Genomic DNA, 25476 nt, shown 5'->3' on the forward strand with positions numbered 1-25476 from the left:
GGGCAGAGCTATCGGTACTTGCCAGGGTGGGGCAACCCACTTTGCTGCATTGTGGTGTTGTATGTGGGAGAGGGGTCAGAGGGAGAATGATGCCACTTGCTCAGCTGTTGCCCCACTTTCAAGAGACTGTCAGTTTCTCCCAATGCCACAACCTCTATAGGTTTTATAGCCAGAGGTTTTGTGGCTTTCTTTACCTGCACCTGAACCTTGGGTTGCATGGTCTAACATCAGTTGTTTGCAAATGTGGGGCTGCCTTTATTTAATTTTGACAACAGTGTTTTTATGTTTTTATGTTTGCCAGCTGCTGCCTCACCTATCCATTCTACCAGTTGCCATGTGCATCCTCCCCTCCCTGGCTGCCCATCTCCTCCCCTCCTACCCCAATGGATGAATGCTTCTTCTCTAACTCCTTGGTTGTTGGACTTCCATACAGTTTGATTTTTGAGCAGTTTTGGTTATTTTTTGTTTTTAAATTGGTTGTTATTCTTTTGGTTGTGCGAGGAAGTGAAGCACATCTACCTATGCCTCCATCTTGGTTGGAACTGCTTAATTTGTTTTTAAGATTCAGTAGTTCATAGTTGTGAATTCATTGCCGTTTTAATTTTTATTGTTTTAATGTTATTTTTCTTACATAACTCCCTTGAACATTTCATATAATGAGGGTTTGGTGATGATGAACACATTTACCTTGTCTGGGAAGCACTTTATCTGCTCTTCCATTTGAAATGAAAGCTTTGCTGGATAGAGTCATCTCGGTTGTAGGTCCTTGCCTTTCATGACTTCAAATACTTCTTTCCAGCCCCTTCTTGCCTGCAAGGTTTCTTTTGAGAAATCAGCTGATAGTCTTACAGGAACTCCTTTGTAGGTAACACTCTGCTTTTCTCTTGCTGCTTTTAAGATTCTCTATTTATCTTTAACCTTTGGCATTTAATTATGTGTTTTGGTGTGGTCCTTTTGGGGTCCATCTTGTTTGGGACTCTCTGTGCTTCCTGTACTTGTGTATCTATTTATTTGACCAAGTTAGGGAAGTTTTGTTTCATTATTTTTTCAAATTTGCAATTTTTTGTTCTTCCTCTTCTCCTGTCACCCCTATGATTCAGATGTTGGTACATTTGGAGTTGTCCCAGATGCTCCTTAGCCTATCCTCATATTTTTAAAATTCTTTTTTCTTTTTGCTGTTCCAATTGAATCTCCTTTTTTTCTTTTTGTTCCAAACCATTGATTTGATTCTCAGCTTTATTCCTCCACTGTTGGGTCTCTATAGATTTTTCTTTATTTCACTTAATATAACGTAATTTCTACCTGGGTCTTTTTTATGTTGGTGCGATATCCAGTGTTCTGAACTTTGCATCTGATAGGTTGCTTATCTCCATTTAGTTCCTTTCTGGAGTTTTCTTTTCTTCTTTCATTTAGGCCATATTTCTTTGTCTCCTCAATTTGGCAACCTCCTTGTATTTGTTTCTGTGTATTAGGTAGAGCTGCTTTGACTCCCTGTCTTACCATTGTGGCCTATTGTAGAAAAGTGTGCCTATAAGTTGGATGGGGTGAAACCTTATGTAATTGCCAATGCAGGGCAACCCATTCTGCTTTGTGGTTCTGTGTTGGGGAAGGCTCAGAGAGGGGACATTGCTGCTGCCTGAACTCTGGAGTTTTGTCCAGGATGAAGCTATCTTGCGGCATCCCCCCTGTTGCTAGTTACTTCTTTTTGTCCCTTTATGCCAGTGGTGCTGAATCACAGAGGGGGTGGGTTTGTTTAAGTCCTAAGACCTTTGTGGGCCCTTTAAGAGGATTCTTTTGAGAACCCCACAGTTTCTTCTGTTTCCCCAACCTCCATTGGTTTTTACAGCCAGAAGTTATGGGGACTTATCTTCCTGGTGCTGGAATCATAGGCTGGGTGGTTTGGTTGGTGGCTGGGATCCCCTTATTCCCAACATATCTCTCCCATTTTTATCCAGCACACATGAATGTGGTGCCACCTGTTCTGTGTTTCAGCGCCTCTCCGCCTCTCCCTGCCTATCCATGCACTTCTCCCTGTGTCTCCATTGCTTTGCCCCTCCAACCCATCTAGATGAACATAGCCTTGAAGGTTCTCCATCAGTTAATTTTCAGGAAAAAGAAAGTTGAATCAACAAAGATGGATAAGGTGCAACTAGACAATAGAGATAAATACATGGTCTTGGAATACAAGGAAAGAAATGGGAAATAAATTACTAAAATCAAGCCATAGGAAGCATGATAGGCTAAAAATACTTGAGAATATTGAGAAAGGGAGGTAATTTAGTTACTACCGAAGATTAGTAAATGAAGATTGAGAATACCAAATTAAGATTGTTGCTAAATTTTCTTTATATTAAAGGAAATAATTACTAAAACTTGAAAACTTTCCAGGAAAGTTGAAGAAAATTGGAATAAGAGTTAGCTCTGTTAAATTACAAAAACTACAGGGCAGCAGCCTTATCTATTTTATGATTGTATTTTGGATTGTCTAGTACATAATCAATGTATTATAAATGCACAATTAATTTTTGAATAAGAAATATTAGATAATTAATTATGTGGAACAAGTATGTGCTTTGGTGTGGTCCCTTTTGGGTCCATCTTGTTTGGACCCAAAGTGGAACAAAGTATTTAGCCCAATCCATTGGCTGTATCTCTGTTTGGTCCTTGTTCTACCTTGCTCCTCCCTATAAGGATGAAATGTCTATGTTGTTCATATTGGTCACATATTTATTCTGAGTCTTATCTCTCACATTTCTAGATTATAAGCTGCAGAAGAACATTGCATCAAACAAGACCAGGACAGGCTGGGTTATACTGTGTTAACTAAAACCCCCAGAGCTCAGTGGTTTATGTAATATAGGGTTATTTATTTAATTTTTGCTCAAAGTACATGTCTGTCAGGGTTGGTGGGTGTTTTGTGCATCATTGATCACTAGCAGAGCCATCCATACAGAGCAGCTGCCATCCTGCTAAGGGAGAAAGACAACTCTGCATTTCCTCTGGCTCAGCCCATGATTTAAGCATGAAGATAAGTCTGTTAGTGGTCACAAGCCCTCCCACTCTTCTCCTGAACCGAAAAAAGACAAGGAAGTACAATCTTACCTTCTGTGTAGAAGGCAGGAAAAACTGCCCTTTTTTGTGGTAATTTAGTGACATACCACAAGTGCAGATACTCTAAATTGGGAAGATTAGCTGAGATTAATACTCTCATTTTTAGTGCTTTTGGAGTCCTTGAGTGCCTTGTTTTAAACTAAAAAAATTAAATTTCACCTCCAAACTAGTATATTGGGGAAAAATAGGTTTTCTAAACATGCCATTTAAACTTAAAACAAGACCTTTCTGGTGTCACTCAGTGAATTGAGTACAGGCCTGCGAATCAAAGCGTTGCTGGTTCAGTTCCCAGTTAGGGCACATGCCTGGGTTGTGGGCCAGGTCCCAAGTCAGGGGGACATGGGAGAAGCAACCACACATTGATGTTTCCCTTTCTCCATTCCTTCCCCTCTCTAAAAATAATAGAATCTTTAAAAAAATAAATAAAGTTAAAAGAAAACAGAAACAAAGCAATCCAAGACCATGGTAGGGAATAGAGTTTGCATTATAACTTTATACTGTTTGTGTTTGCAAATTCTGGGTCAAGCATGTATTTTGCTTTTTCCATATACAGAATCTTTTAACTCCATATAAGTTAACATTTTTTGGAAATGCTTTGCATCATAAATGTCATACTTTTAATTTATATTCTAAATATTTAAGATATTTTTAATTTAAATTCTGAGGTAATTTAAATAAAGTATATGGAAATCTGTTTCCAGGATAGCTCAGCCTGTATTAGACATCTCAGAATAACATGGTCAAAACAGTGTGGTATTCTCATTAAAAGATTCCCCCATCCACTTTCTCAAGTCATCCTTCAGGCCTCCTCTTCGTCTCTCCTAGTCTTAAGCCCCACTGGAAAATGTCTCCTAAATCCATGCTTAGTCATCATCTTTAAATATCCTAATTCAAATCACCATATTTTCCTTTACTTGCTGCAGTAACTTCCTGATTTTCCCAAAATGCTTTTATTCTTAACACCTTAGATAAGGTGCTCAATTGGATAATTCACTCCACTACTTACAGATGTATGATGGCTTTCTCTTACTCTCAGAATCAAAACTAAATTAAAGTTTCATGTGAAATGACCACTAACTAATGCTCTGAATCTAGGCTCATTCTTAACTATGTTAAGATCATTGTCTCTTCAGGGCCTTACTAGTTCCTTCTTCTGGAACATTCTTCCTCTGCTCTTTCTCGTTGTTAATTACCAGCTTAGGTGATAGCAGTGAGTCCTTCCATGACCCTCACTATCAATAAAGGTACCTCTCCTGCTCCTGTTCCAAATCACTCTTTCTAATATTGCCACATTTTATTTGTATAGTACATGTTACCCTCAAAGATTGTATTATTTTGTCCTGGCTTCTAGAATACAAGTTCGAAAAAATTGTTAAAACATAATTGTTTTTAACATTCATAAAGCGTTTCTCTACTGATTTATAGCATGTGGGATACAAAGACTTCTTTTTTAATTTTAATTATTTATTTATTTATTTATTATTCTTATTTATTCTATTACAATTGCCCCAATTTTTCCCGTTTGCCTTCCTCCCCCCAGCCTACCCCCTACTCCCACAGTCAATCCTCATACCATTGTCCATGTCCATGGGGCATTCATACATGTCCTTTGGCTAATTTCTTTTCCTTACTTCCACCATTCCCACTCTCCCCACTTTCCTCTGGCAGCTGTTAGTCTGCTCCCTATTTCCATGTCCTTGCTTCTGTTTTGCTTATTAGTTCATTTTGTTCATTAAATTCCTCTTATAAGTGAGATCATATGGTATTTGTCTTTCACTGACTGGCTTGTTTCACTGAGCATAATACTCTCCAGTTTCATCCATGGAGCAAAGGGTAGGAGTTCCTTCTTTCTGCTGTGAAGTATTCCATTGTGTAAATGTACCATATTTTTTTAATCCATTTGTCTACTGATAGGCATTTAGGTTGTTTCCAGCACTTGGCTATTGTAAATTGTGCTGCTGTGAACATAGGGGTGCATAAATTCTTTTGAATTGGTGTTTTAGGATTCTTTTTTTAAAAGATTTTATTTATTTATCTTTAGAGAGGAAGGGAAGGAGAGAAGGAGAGAAATATTAATGTATGGTTGCCTCTTGTGAGTCCCCTGCTGGGAACTGGCCTGCAACCCAGGCATGTGCCCTGACTGGGAATCAAACTGCGATGGTGTGGTTCTCAGGCCCGAGCTCAATCCACTGAGCTACAGCATTGAGGGCTGTTTTAGGATTCTTAGTGTATAATCCCAGCGATGGAATTACTGGGTCAAAAGGCAGTTCTGTTTTTCATTTTTTGAGGGAATGCCATATATTTTTCCACAGTAGCTGCACCAGTCTGCATTCCCACGAACAGTGCACTAGGGTTCCTTTTTCTCCACATCCTCACCAGGTTAAAATATATTTTTTAAAGACTTTCTGAGAAATTCAGCCCTACTATAACACAATGTATGCATTCCTAAAAATTACCATATTATGCATAATTGTGGAGTGAGCTGAGGAAAATGGGGTTAGGATTACAATGTTCAGTAGTTTCGCCGGTCATACATAAAAAAAAAGAACCTAATAAAAATGCTAGCACTATTTTATACATGTTAAATGATTGATAAATAGAAAATTACTATTGGTGGGAATGGAGACTGGTGCAGCCACTATGCAAACAGTGGAATTTCCTCAAAAAACTAAAAATGGAACTGCCTTTGACCCAGCAATTCCACCGCTGGAATTATATTCTAAGAATCCTGAAATACCAATCCAAAAGAACCTATGCATCCCTATATTCACAGCAGCACAATTTACAATAGCCAAGTGCTGGAAGCAACCTAAGGGCCCATCAGTAAATGAATGGATCAAAAAACTGTGGTATATTTACAGAATGGAATATGGTGTAGCAGAAAGAAAGAAGGAACTCCTGTCCTTTGCGACAGCATGGATGGAACTGGAGACCATTATGCTAAGTGATATAAACCAGGCAGTGAAAGACACATACCATATGATTTCACCTTTAAGTGGAACCTAATCAACAAAACAAAAAAGCGAGCAACACAGAACCAGAGACATGAAAAAGAAGAACAAACCGGCAGTAGCCAGAGGGGAGGGGGAAGTAGAATAACTGAGGAAAGAAGTTGTCAGGGAACATGTATAAAGGACCCATGGACAAGTGCAATGGGGTGGGGGGCACAGGTGGGGGAAGGATTGAGAATGGGAAGTGGGGGTGGGTAGAGCAGGGGGAGAGTAATGGGAGGAAAATGGGGACAACTATAATTGAACAACAATAAAATAAAAAAATAAATAAAAATAAAAAAATTATTACAATAAATATGATATTCTACCTTGAAAAAGACCCAGTATGTGTTAAAATGAACTTCAAAAAGGACTGCATTTTGGAAGCTTTGAAGGAGTTGTGCAAGGCAGGTTATCTGAAATCTGCCAGAAAGTTGTAACACCAGATATAGATAGGTGTGGTTCATAGCATCATGCAGTGAGCTGAGGCAGCTGGTAACTCAGCTGGTAGTATATTTTGTGGATTTCTACATTACCCCATTCAGTTTTCTGAACTCAATTCCATGGGTGCAATTTTCTGTATTTATCTACTGAAGTATTTGTCCCAGAGGAGAAATTGCACATAACTAAATATAAAATCCATGTTATGCTAAAATGGTTGTAAAGTCGGTTGGAGCATTATCCCATATACCAAAAGGTTCCAGGTTTGATTCCCAGTCAAGGGACATACCTAGGCTGTGGGTTTGATCCCTGCTTGGGGTGTGTACAGGAGGCAATCAGTCAGTGTTTCTCTCTCATATTGATGTGTCTCTCTCTCTCTCTCTGTCTACCTCTCTCTCTCTCTCTCTCTCTCCCCCTGTCCTTTCTCTCCCACCTTTCTCTCTCTCTAAAGTCAATAAACATATCCTTGGGTAAGGATTAAAAATGAATAGAGAAAAATGTCTTGTGGAATATACTGCAAACTATTAGTAGTAGGTATCTTGAAAGTTGAGATTATGGGGAGATGCCACCTTCTATTGTATACAGTTTTATAAAATTAGATTTTTTAACAGTGAACATACTGATTTTTAATCAGAAAAAAATCTTAATGTGATAGGAGAAAAAATATATCCTTATACACTTGAAAAATAATGCACAGTATATAGACAGATTAGTGTACATTAATCTGTCTATATACTGATTGTATATATTGTATATTAATACAATAAAGATTCAAGACCCTCTTGCCATAGCTATACATTTGATACTAAGATGTAATTGGTTTTTTTTTTTTCCGGAAGCCAGCTCAAGATCCCATATTTTACCCAATTATCATGTCTCCTTAGTCTTCATCTGATTACAATTACAATTACATCTGATTACAATTCATCAGTCAGGGACAGTCCCTCATTCTCTTGTCTTTCCTGGTTATTGACACTTCAAAGAGTACTGGCGGCCAATCAGTTATTTTGTGGAGTACTCCCTAATTTGGATTTGTCTGATATTTCTTCCTGGTTAGATTGAGGTTATGCATTTATGCATTTTGGGTAGGGAAACCACAGAAAGGATGTCCTATCCTCAGTGCACCGTATACATGAGATATAGGACTTTAATTTTTAAGATGTGTTTAGTGTTTCTAAGGTTTAGTTGTATAACTAAATTTGTTGTTTATACTTTACAGCCATTTTTTTTTTTTTTTTAGAATATGGGCTTTATTTACTATCTTTTTTTTAAAGATTTTATTTGTTTATTTATCTTTAGAGGGGAAGGAGAGAGGGAGAGAAACATCAATGTATGGTTGCCTTTTGTGCATCCCCTGCTGGTAGTTAGCCTGCAAGGAACCGGCCTGCAACCTAGGCATGTGCCCTGACTGGGAATCGAACCGTGATCGTCTGGTTCACAGGCCCGTGCTCAATCCACTGAGCTATGCCAGCCAGGGCCTCATTGGTTTTTAATGTGAGGTTTAATATCCTTTATTTTTATTGACTCTTTGACATTATTTCTTTTCTAATGGATAAGCAGTGTGGAAAAGAATTACGTTATTATGGGTATGCCTTTATATCCTTTGGTTGATTTCTGAAATGTAGTATATTTTGATCCCTCAGTTATTTTTATCAAATTGAGAGGGTGTAATACTTTTAAAGTAGTGATGTTCTTCTGTATTGTCTTTGTAAAATCTTTTTATATAATGACTATCATTATTTTGTTTCAGTTTCAATAGTAATGGGAATTCCTACTGTGAAGAGAGAAGTTAAATCTTACCTCATAGAAACTCTTCATTCCCTTATTGATAATTTGTATCCTGAAGAGAAGTTGGACTGTGTAATAGTGGTCTTCATAGGAGAGGTAATTATTCAATTGTTACTATTTTTTTTTACCACATATAGTATATAAGAGTTGAAAGTATAGTTGAATATTTGAATATACTTTTATGAGCATTTTTTACAAATGTGATGGGTAAAGATTAGGTGATATTCCATCCAATAGTTACATTTAAGTCTAACTTGTTATGTTTGCCTTAACTTTTGTCCTGCAGTTACAATCAAGGAATAGGCATCTGTTTTCAATAGGATAAATATTACATACATTGATCTTTAAGAAGAGTGAGTTTCTATTTCTAGCTCTAGGACCTAAATTTGGAGATTTGCACTGATGTTCTTTGGGAGCTGTGAAACCTGAGGAAGGTTTAACCTAGCCTAGGGTTTTATTATCTTGCTATTTTCTCCACCCCTCATTTGCACTCAGAAGATGCAGCCATCAATATTATTGAAAACAAAATATCATAAGAATGAAGGCTATTATATGTCTTGTATTTTAGTTTGCTCAAAAGGTTTAGGGAAAAAATCATAAATAATAAAGAAAAAGCACCCCGAGTAATTATATTATTATGTAGAATTTCAGAATGTGAAAGGATTTAGTGTCATTTAGGAATGATTCCCAACTTTTCAGTGTTTCCTATATCTTTCTAAATGAAAATGTTCTTAATGTTTTTCTTAATATAAGAGTAAATAAATGCATACTGTTCAAAACAATTACAAAAATATATAATTAAAAATTATCTGTTATTCCTCCATATAGATAGAACAATTACAGGTATGCTGAAATGTAAGAAAAATTTTCCACTGTTTGCTTATATATATATAAATGTATTTGTTCTATAAGTATTTTAATGTCATGGACATTTTTCTCATGTTGAAAAGAATATTACAGCATCATTTTTTCTGGCTACAAAATATTCCATTGTATGGTTTTAACATAATTTATTTAATTTCAGATTGTTAGACATTTAACCTGCTCAAGTTTTTGCTCTTATTTTCAACATGGTATTGAGCATTGGTATAAATAAACTGTTGGGAGGTGGGATCAATTTCTAAATGTGGAATTGCCTTGGCTCACATACATTAAAATGTTCACACATGGCCAAAATGCCCTACAGAAATTGAGCCAGTTTATCTCTCTTCCAGCATCCAGTGAGAAATCTTCTTTCCCTATTCCCATGCTCTGCTAGATAATAACAGTCTTTAATTATTTCTGTCAGTTTGGTGGGTAAAAATAATACATTTCTTTGCTTTAATTTATATTTTTTTACTTAGTGGGATTAAATGCTGATTCATAGGTTTTTATGGACCATTTTTATTTATAATTATTTTTATAACCTTTGCTCATATTTTTATTTGTAAGAAATTTTCATATATGAGAGGAATGAATTCTTTGAAGTATTTAGTCCATTTACTCTTTGCATGAATTTCATTGATGGTTTTTCTTGTCTGATATAGAAATTATACATTTTAAGTTATTAAATTTGTCATTTGCATATTATATACCAGTAGAAATTGGTACAACCTCCTTAGAAAGCAATTTGTCAATTGCTATTAAAATTTAAAGTATATACTGTGACACAGTTTTCTGTAAACACATATACACGTATACAGCTCTTACATGTGCATTTTAAAATGAATACAGAAAATGGCCCTGGCTGGGTTGCTGAGTTGGTTGGAGCATTATCCCATATACCAAAGGTTCCAGGTTTGATTCGCAGTCAAGGGACATACCTAGGCTGTGGGTTTGATCCCTGCTTGGGGTGTGTACAGGAGGCAATCAGTCAGTGTTTCTCTCTCATATTGATGTCTCTCTCTCTCTCTCTCTCTCTCCCCCCCCCTCTGTCCTTTCTCTCCCCCCTTTCTCTCTCTCTAAAGTCAATAAACATATCCTTGGGTAAGGATTAAAAATGAGTAGAGAAAAATGTCTTGTGGAATATACTGCAAACTATTAGTAGTAGGTATCTTGAAAGTTGAGATTATGGGGAGATGCCACCTTCTATTGTATACAGTTTTATAAAATTAGATTTTTTAACAGTGAACATACTGATTTTTAATCAGAAAAAAATCTTAATGTGATAGGAGAAAAAATATATCCTTATACACTTGAAAAATAATGCACAGTATATAGACAGATTAGTGTACATTAATCTGTCTATATACTGATTGTATATATTGTATATAAATACAATAAAGATTCAAGACCCTCTTGCCATAGCTATTCATTTGATACTAAGATGTAATAACACTCTGTTTGGAGTCAGATGACTTGTGTTCAGGGCCTAGATTCTGCCACTTATCGCCACTTGAGCAGATTGTTCTATTTTCTTCATCCTTTGTTTCTTCATCTCTAAAACGGGAATATATGATGTTATTGAGCCATCTGAGCTTAGTATTGTTACTGGGAGGCATGGGAATATTTATCACATATGGAGAGGTGTTGTGAATTCAGTGTGGTGCAAAGCGTCAGCAGTATTCTGACCTGTGAACATGCACCCCCCCTTCCAAATTGCAGTATTTGTGTATGTATATATATATATAATTTTATTTATTTATTTTGGTGAATATCACTGAACATTTATTTATTTTTTAAAAATATTTATTTATTTATTTATTTTTAGAGAGAGGGGAAGGGAAGGAGAAAGAGTGGGAGAGAAATATCAATGTGCGGTTCCCTGTCATTTGTCCTCCACTTGGGACCTGGCCCACAACCCAGGCATGTGCCCTGACTAGGAATCAAACCGGTGTCCCTTTGCTCCACAGGCCTGTGCTCAATCCACTGAGCTACACCAGCCAGGGCTGAACATTTATTTTATTTTATTTTAATATATATATATATTTTTTTTTTAAAGATTTTATTTATTTATCTTTAGAGGGGAAGGGAAGGAGAGAAGGAGAGAAATATCAATGTGTGGTTGCCTCTCGTGAGTCCCCTGCTGGGAACTGGCCTGCAACCCAGGCATGTGCCCTGACTGGGAATTGAACCGCGATCGTATGGTTCGCAGGCCCGCACTCAATCCACTGAGCTACACCAGCCAGGGCTTATTTTAATATATTTTATTGATTATGCTATTACAGTTGTCCCATTTCCTCCCCTTTATTGTCCTCCTCCCTGCACACCCTACCGCCCGCATTTCCCTCCTTTAGCTCATGTCCATTGTCGTACATGCATGTTCTTTGGCTTCTCCATTTCCTATACTATTCTTAACCTCCCCCTGTCTATTTTCTACCTAGCATTTATGCTACTATTTTCTGTACCTTCCTCCCCCCTGGGCCTCCCATTCCCCCACTGATAACCCTCCATATGATCTCCATTTCTGTGATTCTGTTTCTATTCTAGTTGTTTGCTTAGTTTGTTTTTGTTTTTGTTTTAGGTTCAGTTGTTAATAGCTCTGAGTTTGTTGTCATTTTATTGTTCATATTTTTGATCATCTTTTTCTTAGATAAGTCCCTTAACATTTTGCATAATAAGGGATTGGTGATGATGAACTCCTTTAACTTGACCTTATCTGGGAAGCACTTTATCTGCTCTTCCATTTCAAATGATAGCTTTGCTGGAAAGAGTCATCTTGAACGTAGGCCCTTGCCTTTCATGACTTTGAGATCTTCTTTCAGTCCCTTCTTGCCTATAAGGTTTCTTTTGAGAAATCAGCGGATAGTGATATGACCACTCCTTTGTAGGTAACTCTGCTTTTATCTTGCTGCTTTTAAGATCCTCTTTTTAGGCCCTGTCTGGTATAGCTCAGTGGATTGAGCGCGGGCCTGCGAGCCAGAGGATCGCGGTTCGATTCCCAGTCAGGGCACATGCCTGGGTTGCAGGCTGGTTCCCTACAGGCCAACTCCCAGCAGGGGATGCATGAAGGCAACCATACATTGATGTTTCTCTCCCTCTCTCCTTCCCCTCTAAAGGTAAATAAATAAATAAATAAAATCTTCAAAAAAAAGTTCTTTAAAAAAAAAGATCCTCTTTTTATCTTTTTTTAAAGATTTTATTTATTTATCCTTAGAGGGGAAGGGAAGTAGAGGAGAGAAATATCAATGTATGGTTGCCTCGAGTGAGTCCCCTGCAGGGAACCAGCCTGCAACCCAGGCATGTGCCCTGACTGGGAATTGAACCGCGATCCTCTGGCTCGCAGGCCCGCACTCAATCCACTGAGCTACACCATCAGGGCCCTCTTTTTATCTTTAATTTTGGCTAATGTAATTATGATGTGCCTTGGTATGTTCCTTCTTGGGTTAAACTTCTGTGGGACTCTCTGAGGTTCCTGGACTTCCTGGAAGTCTATTTCCATTGCCAGATTAGGGAAGTCCTCCTTCATTATGTTTTCAAATAAGTTTTCAATTTCTTGCTTTTCCTCTTCCCCTTCTGGCACTCCTATGATTTGGATGTTGGAACATTTAAAGTTGTGCTGGAGGTTCTCAAGTCTCTCATTTTTTTAAATTCCTGTTTCTTCATTCTGTTCTGGTTGAATGTTTCCTCCTTCCTTCTGCTCCAAACCATTGATTTGAGTCCTAGTTTCCTTCCTGTCACTGTTGGTTCCCTGTAGGTTTTTCTTTATTTCATATAATGCAACTTTCATTGCTGCCTGGGTCTTTTTAATGCTGTTGAAGTACCCAGTGATTTCCTGGAACATTTTTTTTAATGATTTTTTAAAAATATATTTTATTGATTATACCCTTACAGTTGTTCTATTCCCCCCCTTCATTCCCCTCCCCTGGCACACTCCCTCCCCCACCATTCTCCCTCCTTAGTCTATAACCACGTGTCTCGAGTTCTTTAGATTCTATATTTCCCCCACTATTCTTGCCCTCCCCCCTATCTATTTTCTACCTACCATCTATGCTATTTTCTGTGCCTTCTCCCCCTTCTCCTCCTCCCACTCCCCTGTTTCTAACCCTCCATGTGTTCTTCATTTCTATGGTTCCACTCCTGATCTAGCTGTCCTCTTGGTTTGCTTTTGTTTTAGGTGTGGTTGTTAATAACTGTGTGTTTGCTGTCCTTTCACTGTTCATATTTTTCATCTTCTTTTTCTTAGATAAGTCCCTTTAGCATTTCATATAATAAGGGCTTGGTGATGATGAACTCCTTGAACTTGACCTTATCTGAGAAGCACTTTATCTGTCCTTCCATTCTAAATGAAAGTTTTGCTGGATAAAGCAATCTTGGCTGTAGGTCTTTGGATTTCATGACTTGGAATACTTCTTTCCAGCCCCTTCTTGCCTGTAAGGTCTCTTTTGAGAAATCCGCTGACAGTCTGATGGGTACTCCTTTGTAGGTGACTGTCCCCTTATCCCTTGCTGCTTCTAGGATTCTCTCCTTCATTTTAGTCTTGGCTAATGTAATTATGATGTGCCTTGGTGTGTTCCTTCTTGGGTCCAACTTCTTTGGGACTCTCTGAGCTTCCTGGATTTCCTGGAAGTCTATTTCCTTTGCCAGACTGGGGAAGTTCTCCTTTATTATTTGTTCAAATAAGTTTTCCACTCGTGGCTGTTTCTTTCCCCCTTCTGGTACCCCTATAATCCGGATGTTGGAACGTTTAAAGATGTCCTGGAGGTTCCTAAGCCTCTCCTCATTTTTTTGAATTCTCATTTCTTCATTCCTTTCTGGTGGGATGTTTTGTTCTTCCTTCTGGTCCATTCCATTGATTTGAGTCCCAGTTTCCTTTCCATCACTATTGGTTTCCTGTGCATCTCCCTTCATTTCAATTAGTTTAGCCTTCATATGTTCCTCTAATTTGTGACTATAATCCTCTAATTTGTGACTATAATCTACCAGTTCTGTGAGCATCCTGATAAATAGTGTCTTGAATTGTGCTTCTGAGAGGCTGGCAATTTCTCGGTCACTGAGAGTTATTGGCTCTGGGACTTTGAGTTCTTCTTGCACCATCTTTTGGGCTGTTCGTGCCTGTTCGGTAGCAGGATCGGAGCCCTAGGTGTTCACCAGAGCAGGGCAACTCAGTCCCTGGGTTGTGATGCTGTATGTGGGGGCAGGGTCAAAGAGGAGCAATGGTGCCCCGTCTGCCGTCTCCCGTGTTTCGTCCCACTGCATGCGAGTGTGCCACCGCTGTCAGCCCTCGCCCCCTGGGGCCTGCATGGTCCATCTCACTGTGCACGAATGTGTGACCGAGGTCAGTCTGCTCCGCACCCCAACTGGTTCCGGGCTGCCTGCGCGCCTAGGTCGGGGGACCTGTCCTGCCCGACCCTGCTCCGCTGCTGGCTCTGTCCCTCTTACCATCCCCGTTGAATGGTTAGATGTAGTCAGACTTCCATATAATTCAATTTTCTGTCCTTTGGCTGTGTCTTTGTTTCTCCAAACCTTTGTTGTATTCAAACTTGGTTGTGGGAGAAGGCACAGTGTTTCCACCTATGCCTCCATCTTGGCGGAAGTCCGATTTCCTGGAACATCTTGATAACCAGTGTTTTGAACTGTTCATCTGATATGTTAGCTATCTCTTCATTGCTTAGTTGTAGTTTTCATGGAGCTTTGAACTGTTCTTTTATTTGGACCATTTTTTTTTTGTCTCGGTGTGCCTGTTACGTATAAGGTGTGTAGCCTTAGGTGTTCACCAGGGTGGGGCCACCCGCATGGCTGCATTGTGATGCTGTATGTGGGGAAGGGGTCCAAGAGGGAACAATGCAGCCTGCTTTGCTCTCTGCCAGTTTTCAGTCACTTCCCCAGCTACCCACAATCAAATTGGGCCCTCCTGGTGCTGATTCGCAGGTGGGTGGGTTTGCGTACATTCTAGGACCCTGTGGGTCTCTGTAATGAACTCTCCTGTGAGGCTGGGAGTTTCTCCCGCCACCTCAACCCCCACAGGTTTTTCAGTCAGAAGCTTTGAGGCTTTATTTCCCTGTGCTGGAATCCTGTGTTATGCAGTCTATCTTGCTACCCAGTTGTTCTCCCCAGGTTATTCTCATGCAAATGTGGGGCCATCTACTTCGCCAGCCTCCACCTCACTGAGTCTGCCTGCCACTGCCTTGTCATCCCAGTCCACCAGCTGCCACCTTGCTGTCAGTCCTCTCTACCCAGCTGCCTGTCTACGCCCCTCCTACTGGTCTGGATGAATGTTTCTTCTTTAATTTCTTTGTTGTTGGTCTTTCATACAGTTCAATTTTCTGTCAGTTCTGGTTATTTTTAGTTTTTAAATTTGTTGTCCTTCTTTTGGTTATGCGAGGAGGCACACTGTGTCTACCTACATCTCCATTTTGGCCAGAAGTCTGTAACTATATATGATTTTAATACCTGCAAGAAAATCTTAACTGAACAGAAGAATTAATTTATAGAGTGATTGAATTGACTGTAGGCAATTTAAAATTCTTAATTATTATGTTTGGTTGTACCTTGAATAGTTTTAACCTAAGTATCTGGTAGCCTGGGGCTCATTACACTAGTAACAAGTGATACTTTCTGGCCTTTACCTTCATCTGTGTGTGGGATGGTTACTAGATCTAGACAGATCTCTAGCCTTTTCTTGAACCCAAATTTCCTACATTATTTGAATTGTTTTTGTGGGCAACTATTAATCTGTCTGTAACTAAAATAATCTGGTTCCCTCATACTGCTTCTTTTCTAGGTTTCCCATCTGTTTATTAAAGCTTCTTTACATCCTAGTATTAATAATTCTGTGTTTTACTCATTCTATTTCCAGTTCATTGTGTTTACCTTGTGCTTTTTCAATTCTGGTTGAATTATTCCTTGGCCTGAAAAATTACCTCTTTCTCTTTTTCTTATTCATTCTTTAGGTCCCAGTTCATCCCTTTTATAAAAACAGTTCCTAGTTTCCCATGTGAAATTAATCAAGAGTAAATTAAGCAAAAGTAAATTTATCTTTTGTAAACATTTTCAGTTTTTGTAAAGGACTGGATTATCTCTGGTTCACTTTAACATATGAGGAGAAAATTAAGAATGAGAAAGACGTGGAGAAGAAACACATAGACAACAAAGGACATCATAATCATTTCATCCCTGTTTGACTTTCTTTCTGTTCATTGTATTTTTTTTCTTGAAGGGGAGGACCATAAAGTGCCTCTCTGGGTGTAGAGAAGAGACAGAAAATTATTATTAGCTATATTTTGTTATTTGTTTCTCCCTGGTGTTTCTTTCTTAGGAGTTTGTTGGGTGATTCTGATGAGACATTTATAGAACGTGCAAGGTTCTGAACAGTTGATTATTGATGCGTCACTTGAAAGTTCATGGATTCCACTGTGGAATTGCAGAAGGAGTTGAGAGGAATGAATTTCGGTTATTCCAAAGGATCCCTGAGATGATCCCAGTGTGGTGTTCACATTTTAAGATTGTATCATTTTTGTGTCTACTTTTATATAGAATTTAATTATATTTTTTGTATTCTAATAACATGTTTGTATGCCTCCTTATTTTTGTTATATGTTTTATGCTGTTATTTATATTTCTTATTATACTACATTATTATTTATATTATTTCTATCATTCATCATTTCTGACAAAACAGTTTTCTACATTGTACTCTGAATTTTACCAAAAACTTATTTTCCTGTCCCATTCTCATGTTTGGAGAGTTCTATATTTTATGAGTCTTGGTGAGAGGAAGTGCCTCCCTCGCACTATGGAAACTAAAAATGTCAGGTATTTGCTTTACTAGTTCAGGCATGTGACCTGGGCTCAGCCACTTGGATATCTCTATCTTGGACTTTGAGTCGAGCTTTATTATTTTCAGATAACACAGAAAACCTGAAGAAATAAACATATAAATTATTAGAAATAACAGGAATTTATCGAGGTGGCTGGATATAGGATCAACTTATATTTCTATATGCCAGTAACAAAAATAAGAAAATACACTTAGAAGAAATATTTTTCTAAAGGATCAGGGACTGTGGACAGTCCATTCTGGTGATAGATCATGGTGGTGGTGGCAGTGGTATCTTTCCTGGGGTCTCAGGGGCAGGGTCCAGAGGTATTGAAGATTGATGGTGAGGACTTTGCAAGCTGTGGCATTGGGAACATTCTGTGATTTTTGGATATCATCCAGCCTTAAGTTTGTCACCTTTATATAGCCTGGTTCCTTAACCTTAACTGGAGCTTCTGTGAATTCTGCTCATCATCTTTCAGTAAGTTGATTTCTGACTATTTTGCCAGAGTCAATTACTGTTGCAACTAACATCCTGACTGATAGAGCTTGTATCTTGTTCAAAAATACCTAAATTGCTATATAACTGTCACTGAAACAGAACATGCAATCAACACGGATGTGCAGGGCTAGGTGGCTAAAAGGTATTCCAAGTGAAAGAAAGAAATGAAACGAATTTTTGAGGTGGGTTTCAGGTAGAATATTGCCTAAATTATAACAGATTAGGTTGATAATTACTATAAAAAATTGCTGAATTTTGAAAGAGGACTTTAGATAGCATTCTTTAGGTAGCATATTCTTTTATAACATGCTGATTATTCACATTGTTTCTGCAATTTGCATAAAAACATTTCAAAGTCATGTTCAATTTTTTAGTTCCTAAATGGAGGGATTCAAATTGAGATTCTATAATGAAATAACAAATTCATCATGTTGGAAAAACACCTAAAGGTAGTAGTCTCTGAAACACTGAGTTTAGAGAATTTTCAGCTCATAGTATGTTTAGTATATAGTGTGAAAATAGCTTTGCATTTTATTTAGTTTTCTGATTTTACTGTGGTACACATTTTAATTGTGTTTTACAATCAAAGTGCCTGAGGCCTTTACTATGCCTTCTTTAAAATCCTTTAGCCAGCTTATAGGCACAAATTTGCAAAGCAGGTAAGTTTATAAATGAATGCAGAAATTGAATAATTTGTGGGTTATTGCTATGGGTTAAAAAATTTCTTTCATTATAAGCCCTGGCTGGTGTAGCTCAGTGGATTGAGCTTGGGCCTGCAAACCACATGGTCGTGGTTCGATTCCCAGTCAGGGCACATGCCTGGGTTGCTGACCAGTTCCCAGCAGGGGACTCACAAGAGGCAACCATACATTGGTTCCCTTCCCCTCTAAAGATAAATAAATAAAACCTTTTAAAAAATTTATTTCATTATATATTTTATTCGCTAAGAAACATTATTTTCTACTTAGTTATTAATTTTTTGGATAGGTAATGTGATCATGTGCTTTAAAACTTACAAATGTGTATATTGTATACTTTGAAAATTCTCCCTTTTAGTGCTGTCCCCTAGCCACTTACTACCTCTCTATAGGTAACAACTGTTGATGGTGATTGTTTGTATTCAGAGACATTTAATGGGTATATATGTAGATATATTCTTTTTCTTCCTATTTCTATTGATGGTATAATACTAACTTTTCATATTAGAACATATAAAGAGCTATTTAGATTTTTTGTAAAGTATTTTCTTAGAAAATTATCCATTTTATCTAGGTTTTAATATTTGCTTTATAAATAGTGGAAGAAAGTAATTTTGTTCTTTTCATGATTATTTCTCCCTGATTTCTTTGTGTATGTATGTATATTTGTATTCCCCATCCTTTTCTGAATGGTTACCTAACGGATCTGTTTTTTCAAAAGATTTTATTTGTTTTTAGAGAGGGGGAGGGAGAAAGAAAGACAGGAAGAGAAATATCAATGTGTGAGAGAAACATCGATCAGTTGACTCTCACACATGCCCCTGCTGGGGACCAGTCCACAATGAATGCATGTGCCCTGACCAGAGAACCTTTTGCTCTGTGAGATGATGCCAACTAACTGAGCGACACCAGTCAGGGCAGATCTGTTTTTATTTATTATTTCAAAAACTATCTTTTGTGTATATTTATTCTCTCTCTTTACTTTGTTTTTTAACTCATTAACATTTGCTTTTAACATTATTAGATTTTTCTGCTTTTGTTAGTTCCATGTTATACTTTACAAACATCTTGTCCCAGATACTAAATCAATTTATTTCTGTTATTTCTTTTTTGTTAATATAAGTATGTGTGTGTATATATATATATATATATATATATATATATATGGAGAGAGAGAGAGAGAGAACCTGTGGAATATAGCTAACACAGTATTCAATATATATTGAATACAGTGTTAGCTATATTCCACAGGTTCTCTATTCCATAGATTTGTATCTGATTTTCATTGATAATTACATACAGTGTCAATGCTTTATTCCTGGGTGAACTCAGTATAAGTGATTTAGTCTTTTCTAGTTAGACAGTTTAGTGTGCTTTCAGCCAGAGGTTGGTTACCTGAATGCTTTGGACCTTTCTTTTGTTTTGAATAGTTCAGTTTTTATTTTTTCAAGTATTTTATTTATTTATTTTTAGAGAAGGGAAGGGAGGGAGAAAGAGAGGGAGAGAAATATCAATGTGTGGTTGCTTCTTGTGCACCCCCTACTGGTTACCGGGCATGCAACCTAGTCTTGTACCCTGACTAGGAATCAAATTGGCGACCCTTTGTTTTGCAGGCTGGTGCTCAATCCACTAAGACACACTAGCCAGGGTTATTATATGTTTTTATTACCATGTATCCTACCTATACCTTTTTCAACTTCCATCCCCCTCCCACCTGCAGTCACCACATTGTTGTCTGTTTTTATGAATTCATTTTCTGTTTTTACTCTTTCCCTTTACCTCCCACCTCCCCAAATGCCCCCATACCACGCTGTCAGCCTGCTCTCTCTTCATAAGTCTGCTTCTATTTTGTTTGTTAGTTTATTTTGTTCATTAGATTCCACATATAAATGAGATCATATGGTATTTGTCTTTCTCTGACTGGCTTATTTCACCTAGCATAATACTGTCCAGGTCCATCTTGCTGTCACAAAGAGTACAATTTTCTTCTTCTTTTTTTTTTTTACAGCAGAGTAGTATTCCATTGTGTAAATGTACCAAGCTATCTTATCCACTCATCTGCTGATGGATACCTGGGCTGCTTCCAAATATGGGGTATCATAAATAATGCTGTGATCAGCATAGGGGTGCATATATTCTTTTGAATTAGCATTTCAGCTTTCTTTGGATAAATTCCAGAATTTGGAATCACTGGATCATAAGGCAGTTCCATTTTTAATTTTTTGAGGTAACTCCATACTGCTTTCCACAGCAGCTGCACCAATATACGTTTCCACCAACAGTGCACAAGGGTTCCCCTTTTTCCACATCCTCACCAGCACTTGTTGATGATAGCCATTCAGACAGGTGTGAAGTGATATCTCCTTGTGGTTTTAGTTTACAGTTCTCTGATGATTCATGAGGTTGAGCATCTTTTCATATGTCTGTTGGCTATCTGTCCTCTTTGGAGAAGTGTCTATTTTGCCCATTTTTTAATTGGATTGTTTGTTTTTTGATGTTGAGTTTTATAAGTTCTTTATAAATTTTGGATATTAACTCCTTATCATCTGTATCAGCAAATTTGTTCTCCCACTCGATGGTTTTATTTGCTGTGCAAAACCTTTTTAGTTTGATACAGTCCCATTTGTTTATTTATTTCTTTTGCCTAAGGAACTATATAAAAAAATTGCTATGAGAGGTTTCTGAGATGTTACTATCTATGTTTTTTTCTGGGATTTTTATGTTTTCGAGTCCAACATTAAAGTCTTAAATACATTCTAAGTTTATTCTTGTGTGTGGTGTAAAAAGGTGGTCCAGTTTCATTTTCTTTGCACATACCTGTCTAATTTTCCCACCCCCTTTAATGAATGAACTATATTTAGCCCATTGTATGTTTTTGCATCCTCTGTTGACTAATGTTTGAGAATAAAGTCGTTAGCTTCCTATTCTGTTCTTTGGTCTATATGTCTGTTCTTATACCAATACCATACTATTTTGATTACTGTGGCTTTATAGTATAGTTCAATAGTAGGTAACCTGATTCTTCCAACTTTTTCTTTGTCGAGATCACTGTTGCAGCTCAGTGGGTTGGGTGTCATCCTACAAAGCAAAAGGTTGCTGGTTTGATACCCAGTCAAAGCACATGGCTGGGGCATGGGCCAGGTGACTGCTTAGAGGCATACGAGAGGCAGCTGATTGATGTTTCTCTCCCTCTCTTTCTTCCACCCTTTACCTCTTTCTCAAAATAAATAACTAAAATCTTAAATAATGATTGCTGTTGCTATTTGGGTCTTTGTGGTTCCAATAGTTCTAGTTCTGCAAAATATGTTATTGGTATCTTAATTGGAATTGTGTTGAATCTATAGATTGCTTTGGGTAGTATGGACATTTTAATGCTGTTAATTCTTTCTATTCATGAACAGAATATATGCTTCCACTTATTTGTATCTTCTTAAGTTTCTTTCTTTGGTGTCTTATAATATTCTGAGTATAGGTCTTTTATATTTGTGGTTAAATTTATTCCCTGGTGCTTTTTCTTTTTGAAACATTTGTGAATGGGATTATTTACTTTATATCCCTTTTTGATAGGTCATTATTGACATATAAAAATGCAACTGATTTATGGATATCAATTTAGTATCCTGCTACTTTAGTGAATTTATTTATCAGCTCTAGTAGTTTCTTGGTGAAATCTTTAGGGGTCTTTATATACAGTATCGTGTCATCTGCAAATAATGACAGTTTGACCTCTTACTTTCCAATTTGAATGCCTTTTATTTATATTTTCTTGTCTGATTGCTATGGCTAGGACTTCTAGTACTATGTTAAATAAGAGTGGTCAAAGTAGACATCCCTGTCTTTTTCCCAATTTTAAGGACACACTTGTAGTTTTTGCCCATTGAGTATGATGTTAGGTGTGGCTTTATCATATGGCTTTTATTATGTTGAGGTATGTTCCCTCTTTTCCCATTTTGCTGAGATTTTTATCATAAATGGGTGCTGAATTTTACCAAATGCTTTTTCTGCATCTGTTAATACAATGATGTGGCATTTATCTTTCATTTTCTTTATGTGGTGTATCATGCTTGTTTGTTTTGTTGCAGATACAGTACCAACCTTGCATCCTTGGGATGAATCTCACTTGATCATGCTGTGTGGTCTTTTTGTTGCACTTCTGTATTTTGGTTTGCACTTTTGTTGCACTTCTGTATTTTGTTGAGTACTTTAGTGTCTATGTTATAATCAGGGATATTGGCTGGTAATTTTCTTTTTCTTTTTTAAAAAATTTTATTGTTGTTCAAGTACAGTTGTCCGCCTTTTTCCTCTCCCCTCCCCCTGACCCTGGCCATCCCCACCTCCCTCCTGATTCTACACCCCCTTGGTTTTGTCCATGTGTCCTTTATAGTTGTTCCTGAAACCCCTTCACCATGTACCCTCCATTATTTCTTCCCACCTCCCCTCTGGATACTGTCCATTTGTTCTTAATTTCAATGTCTCTGGTTATATGTTGCTTGCTTGTTTGTTTTGTTGATTAGATTCCACTTAAAGGTGAGATCATATGGTATTTGTCTTTCACTGCCTGGCTTATTTCACTTAGCATCATGTTCTCCAGTTCCATCAATGCTCTTGCAAAGGGTAGGAGTTCTTTCTTTCTGGTGCATAGTATTCCATCCTGTAAATGTATCACAGTTTTTTGGTCTATTCATTTACTGGTGGGCACTTAAGTTGATTCTAGCACTTAGCTATTATAAATTGTGCTGCTATGAACATTGGGGTGCATAGGTTCCTTTGGATTGGCGTTTCAGGGTTCTTAGGATATAATCCCAGCAGTGGAATAGCTGGGTCAAAAGGCAGTTCCATTTTTAGTTTTCTGAGGAAATTCCATACTGTTTTCCATAGTGGTTACACCAGTTTGCATTCTCACCACCAGTGCACTAGGGTTCCCTTTTCTCCACATCCTCTCCAACATTTGTTTTGTTTTTTATTAAGATTTTATTTATTTATCTTTAGAGAGGAAGGGAAGGAGAGAGGGAGAGAAATATCAATGTATCGTTGCCTCTCGAGAGTTCCCTACTGGGAAGTGGCCTGCAACCCAGGCATGTACCCTGACTGGGAATCGAACCGCGATTGTGTGGTTTGCAGGCCCGCACTCAATCTACTGAGCTACACCAGCCAGGGCTTCTCCAACATTTGTTAATTGTTGATTTGTTTATGGTGGCCATTCTCAGCAGTGTGAAGTGGTATCTCATTGTGGTTTTAATTTGCATCTCTCTGATGGCTAGCAATGCTGAGCATCTTTTCATATGTCTCTGGATCCTTTGTATGTCTTCCTTGGAGAAGTGTCTGCTCAAGTTGTTTGCCCATTTTTTAATTGGGTGGTTTGTCTTCTTAGAGTGGAGTGGTGTGAGTTCTTTATATATTTTCGAGATCAAACCCTTGTCTCTGGTATCAATGGAAAATATGTTTTCCCATACAGTTGGTTCCCTTTTCATTTTAGTGCTGATTTCTTTAGCCGTGCAAAAGCTTTTTATTTTGATGAGATCCTATTTATTCTTTCCTTTATGTCCCTTGCTGTAGGGGAGATATCAGTGAAAATATTTCTGCATGAAGTATTTGAGATTTTCCTGCCTCTGTTCTCCTGAAGGACTTTTATGGTGTGACTTATATTGAAGTCTTTTAACCATCTTAAGTTTATTTTTTGTGTGGTCTAAGTCAGTGGTCAAGTTTCATTTTTTTTTTGCATATAGCTGTCTAGATCTCCCAATACCATTTCTTGAAGAGGCTATTTTTACTCCATTTTATGCTTCTGCTCCCTTTGTCAAATATTAATTGACCATAGAGACTTGGGTTTATTTCTGGGCTCTCTATTCTGTCCCACTGATATTTGACTGTGTCTGTTCTTAATTCCAGTACCAGACTGTTTTGATTACTGTGGCCTTGTAATAATAGTTTGAGATCAGGTATTGTGATCCCTCCTACTTTGTTCTTCTTTCTCAAAATTGCTGCAACTATTCAGAGTCATTTATGGTTCCATATAAATTTCTGAAATGTTTGTTCTATATCTGTGAAATATGCCATTGGTACATTACTAGGTATTGTGTTGAATCTATAAATTGCTTTGGTTAGTTTGGACATTCTGATGGTGTTAATTCATCTGATCCATGAACATGGTGTATGCTTCCATTTGTTTGTGTCTTTTTTCATTTCTTTCTTCAGTGTTGTGTAGTTTTCTGAGTACAGGTTTTTTACCTCCATGGTTAGGTTTATTCCAAGGTATTTTATTTTTCTTGTTGCTATATCAAATGGGATTTTTTCCCCTGATTTCTCTTTCTGATCTTTCATTGTTGGTGTATAAAGATGCCTTTGATTTCCTAATGTTGACTTTGTATCTTGCTGTTTTGCCAAATTCACTTATTAGGTCCAGCAGTTTTTGGTGGAGTATGTAGGATTTTCTATGTACACTATCATGTCACCCATAAACGATGGCAGTTTTGCTTTCTTTTTTCCAGTTTGGATGCCTTTTGTTTCTTTTTCTTGTCATATTGCTGTAGCTAGGATATGCCAATATTATGCTGGATAGAAGTGGTGAAAGTGGACATCCTTATTTTACTGGGAAGCTTTTTTAGTTTTTGCTCAGTGAATATTATATTGTCTGTAGGTCTCTCATATATGGCTTTTACTATGTTAAGGTATGCACCCTCTACTTCCACTTTGCTGAGTGTTTTTACTATAAATGGGTGCTGTACTTTATCAAATGCGTTTTCTGAATTTCTTGATATGATTGTGATTTTTGTCTTTCCTTTTGTTTATGTGATATATTACATTTATTGATTTGCAAATATGGTACCATCCTTGCATCTCTGGGATGAATCCTACTTGATTGTGGTGTATGATCTCTCTTTTTTAATTTAATTTATCTTTAAAAGGGAAGGGAAGGAGGGAGAGAAATATCAATGTATGGTTGCTTCTCGTGCATCCCCTGCTGGGAACCGACCTGTAACCCAGGCATGTGCCCTGAGTGGGAATTGAACCACGATCTTTTGATTCACAGGCCCGTGCTCAATCCACTGAGCTACACCAGCCAGGTTGATCTCTTTTGATGTATTGCTGGATGCAGTTTGCCAATATTTTGTTGAGGATTTTAGTGTCTAGGTTTATCAGTGATAATGGACTATAGTTTTCTTTCTTTGTTGTGTCTTTATTTGGTTTTGGGATTAGGATACTCACTTCATAAAAAGAGTTTGGGAGTGTTCCCTCTCTTGGATTTTTTTGAATAGTCTGTGAATGATA

The 25476-nt window shown here is 37.5% G+C and overlaps 1 protein-coding gene across 3 annotated transcripts in view; it reads left to right on the forward strand.

Moving 5' to 3' along the window:
- The window catches only part of MGAT4A (alpha-1,3-mannosyl-glycoprotein 4-beta-N-acetylglucosaminyltransferase A), a 131511-nt gene that overhangs the window by 55187 nt on the left and 50848 nt on the right, over positions 1-25476 (forward strand). For all 3 annotated transcript variants that reach the window (XR_005068001.1, XM_037056804.1, XM_037056805.1), the window contains exon 5: positions 8293-8426. Coding sequence is in view for 2 of the 3 variants with exons in the window: in XM_037056804.1 (XP_036912699.1) it covers positions 8293-8426 (134 nt within the window). In the remaining variant the exon portion in view is untranslated. The remainder of the gene's footprint in view (positions 1-8292; positions 8427-25476) is intronic.

The sequence above is a fragment of the Sturnira hondurensis genome, unplaced genomic scaffold (assembly GCF_014824575.4).
Source record: "Sturnira hondurensis isolate 20B ecotype Veracruz unplaced genomic scaffold, ASM1482457v3 Scaffold0009178, whole genome shotgun sequence".
In the NCBI taxonomy this organism is placed as follows: Eukaryota; Metazoa; Chordata; class Mammalia; order Chiroptera; family Phyllostomidae; genus Sturnira; species Sturnira hondurensis.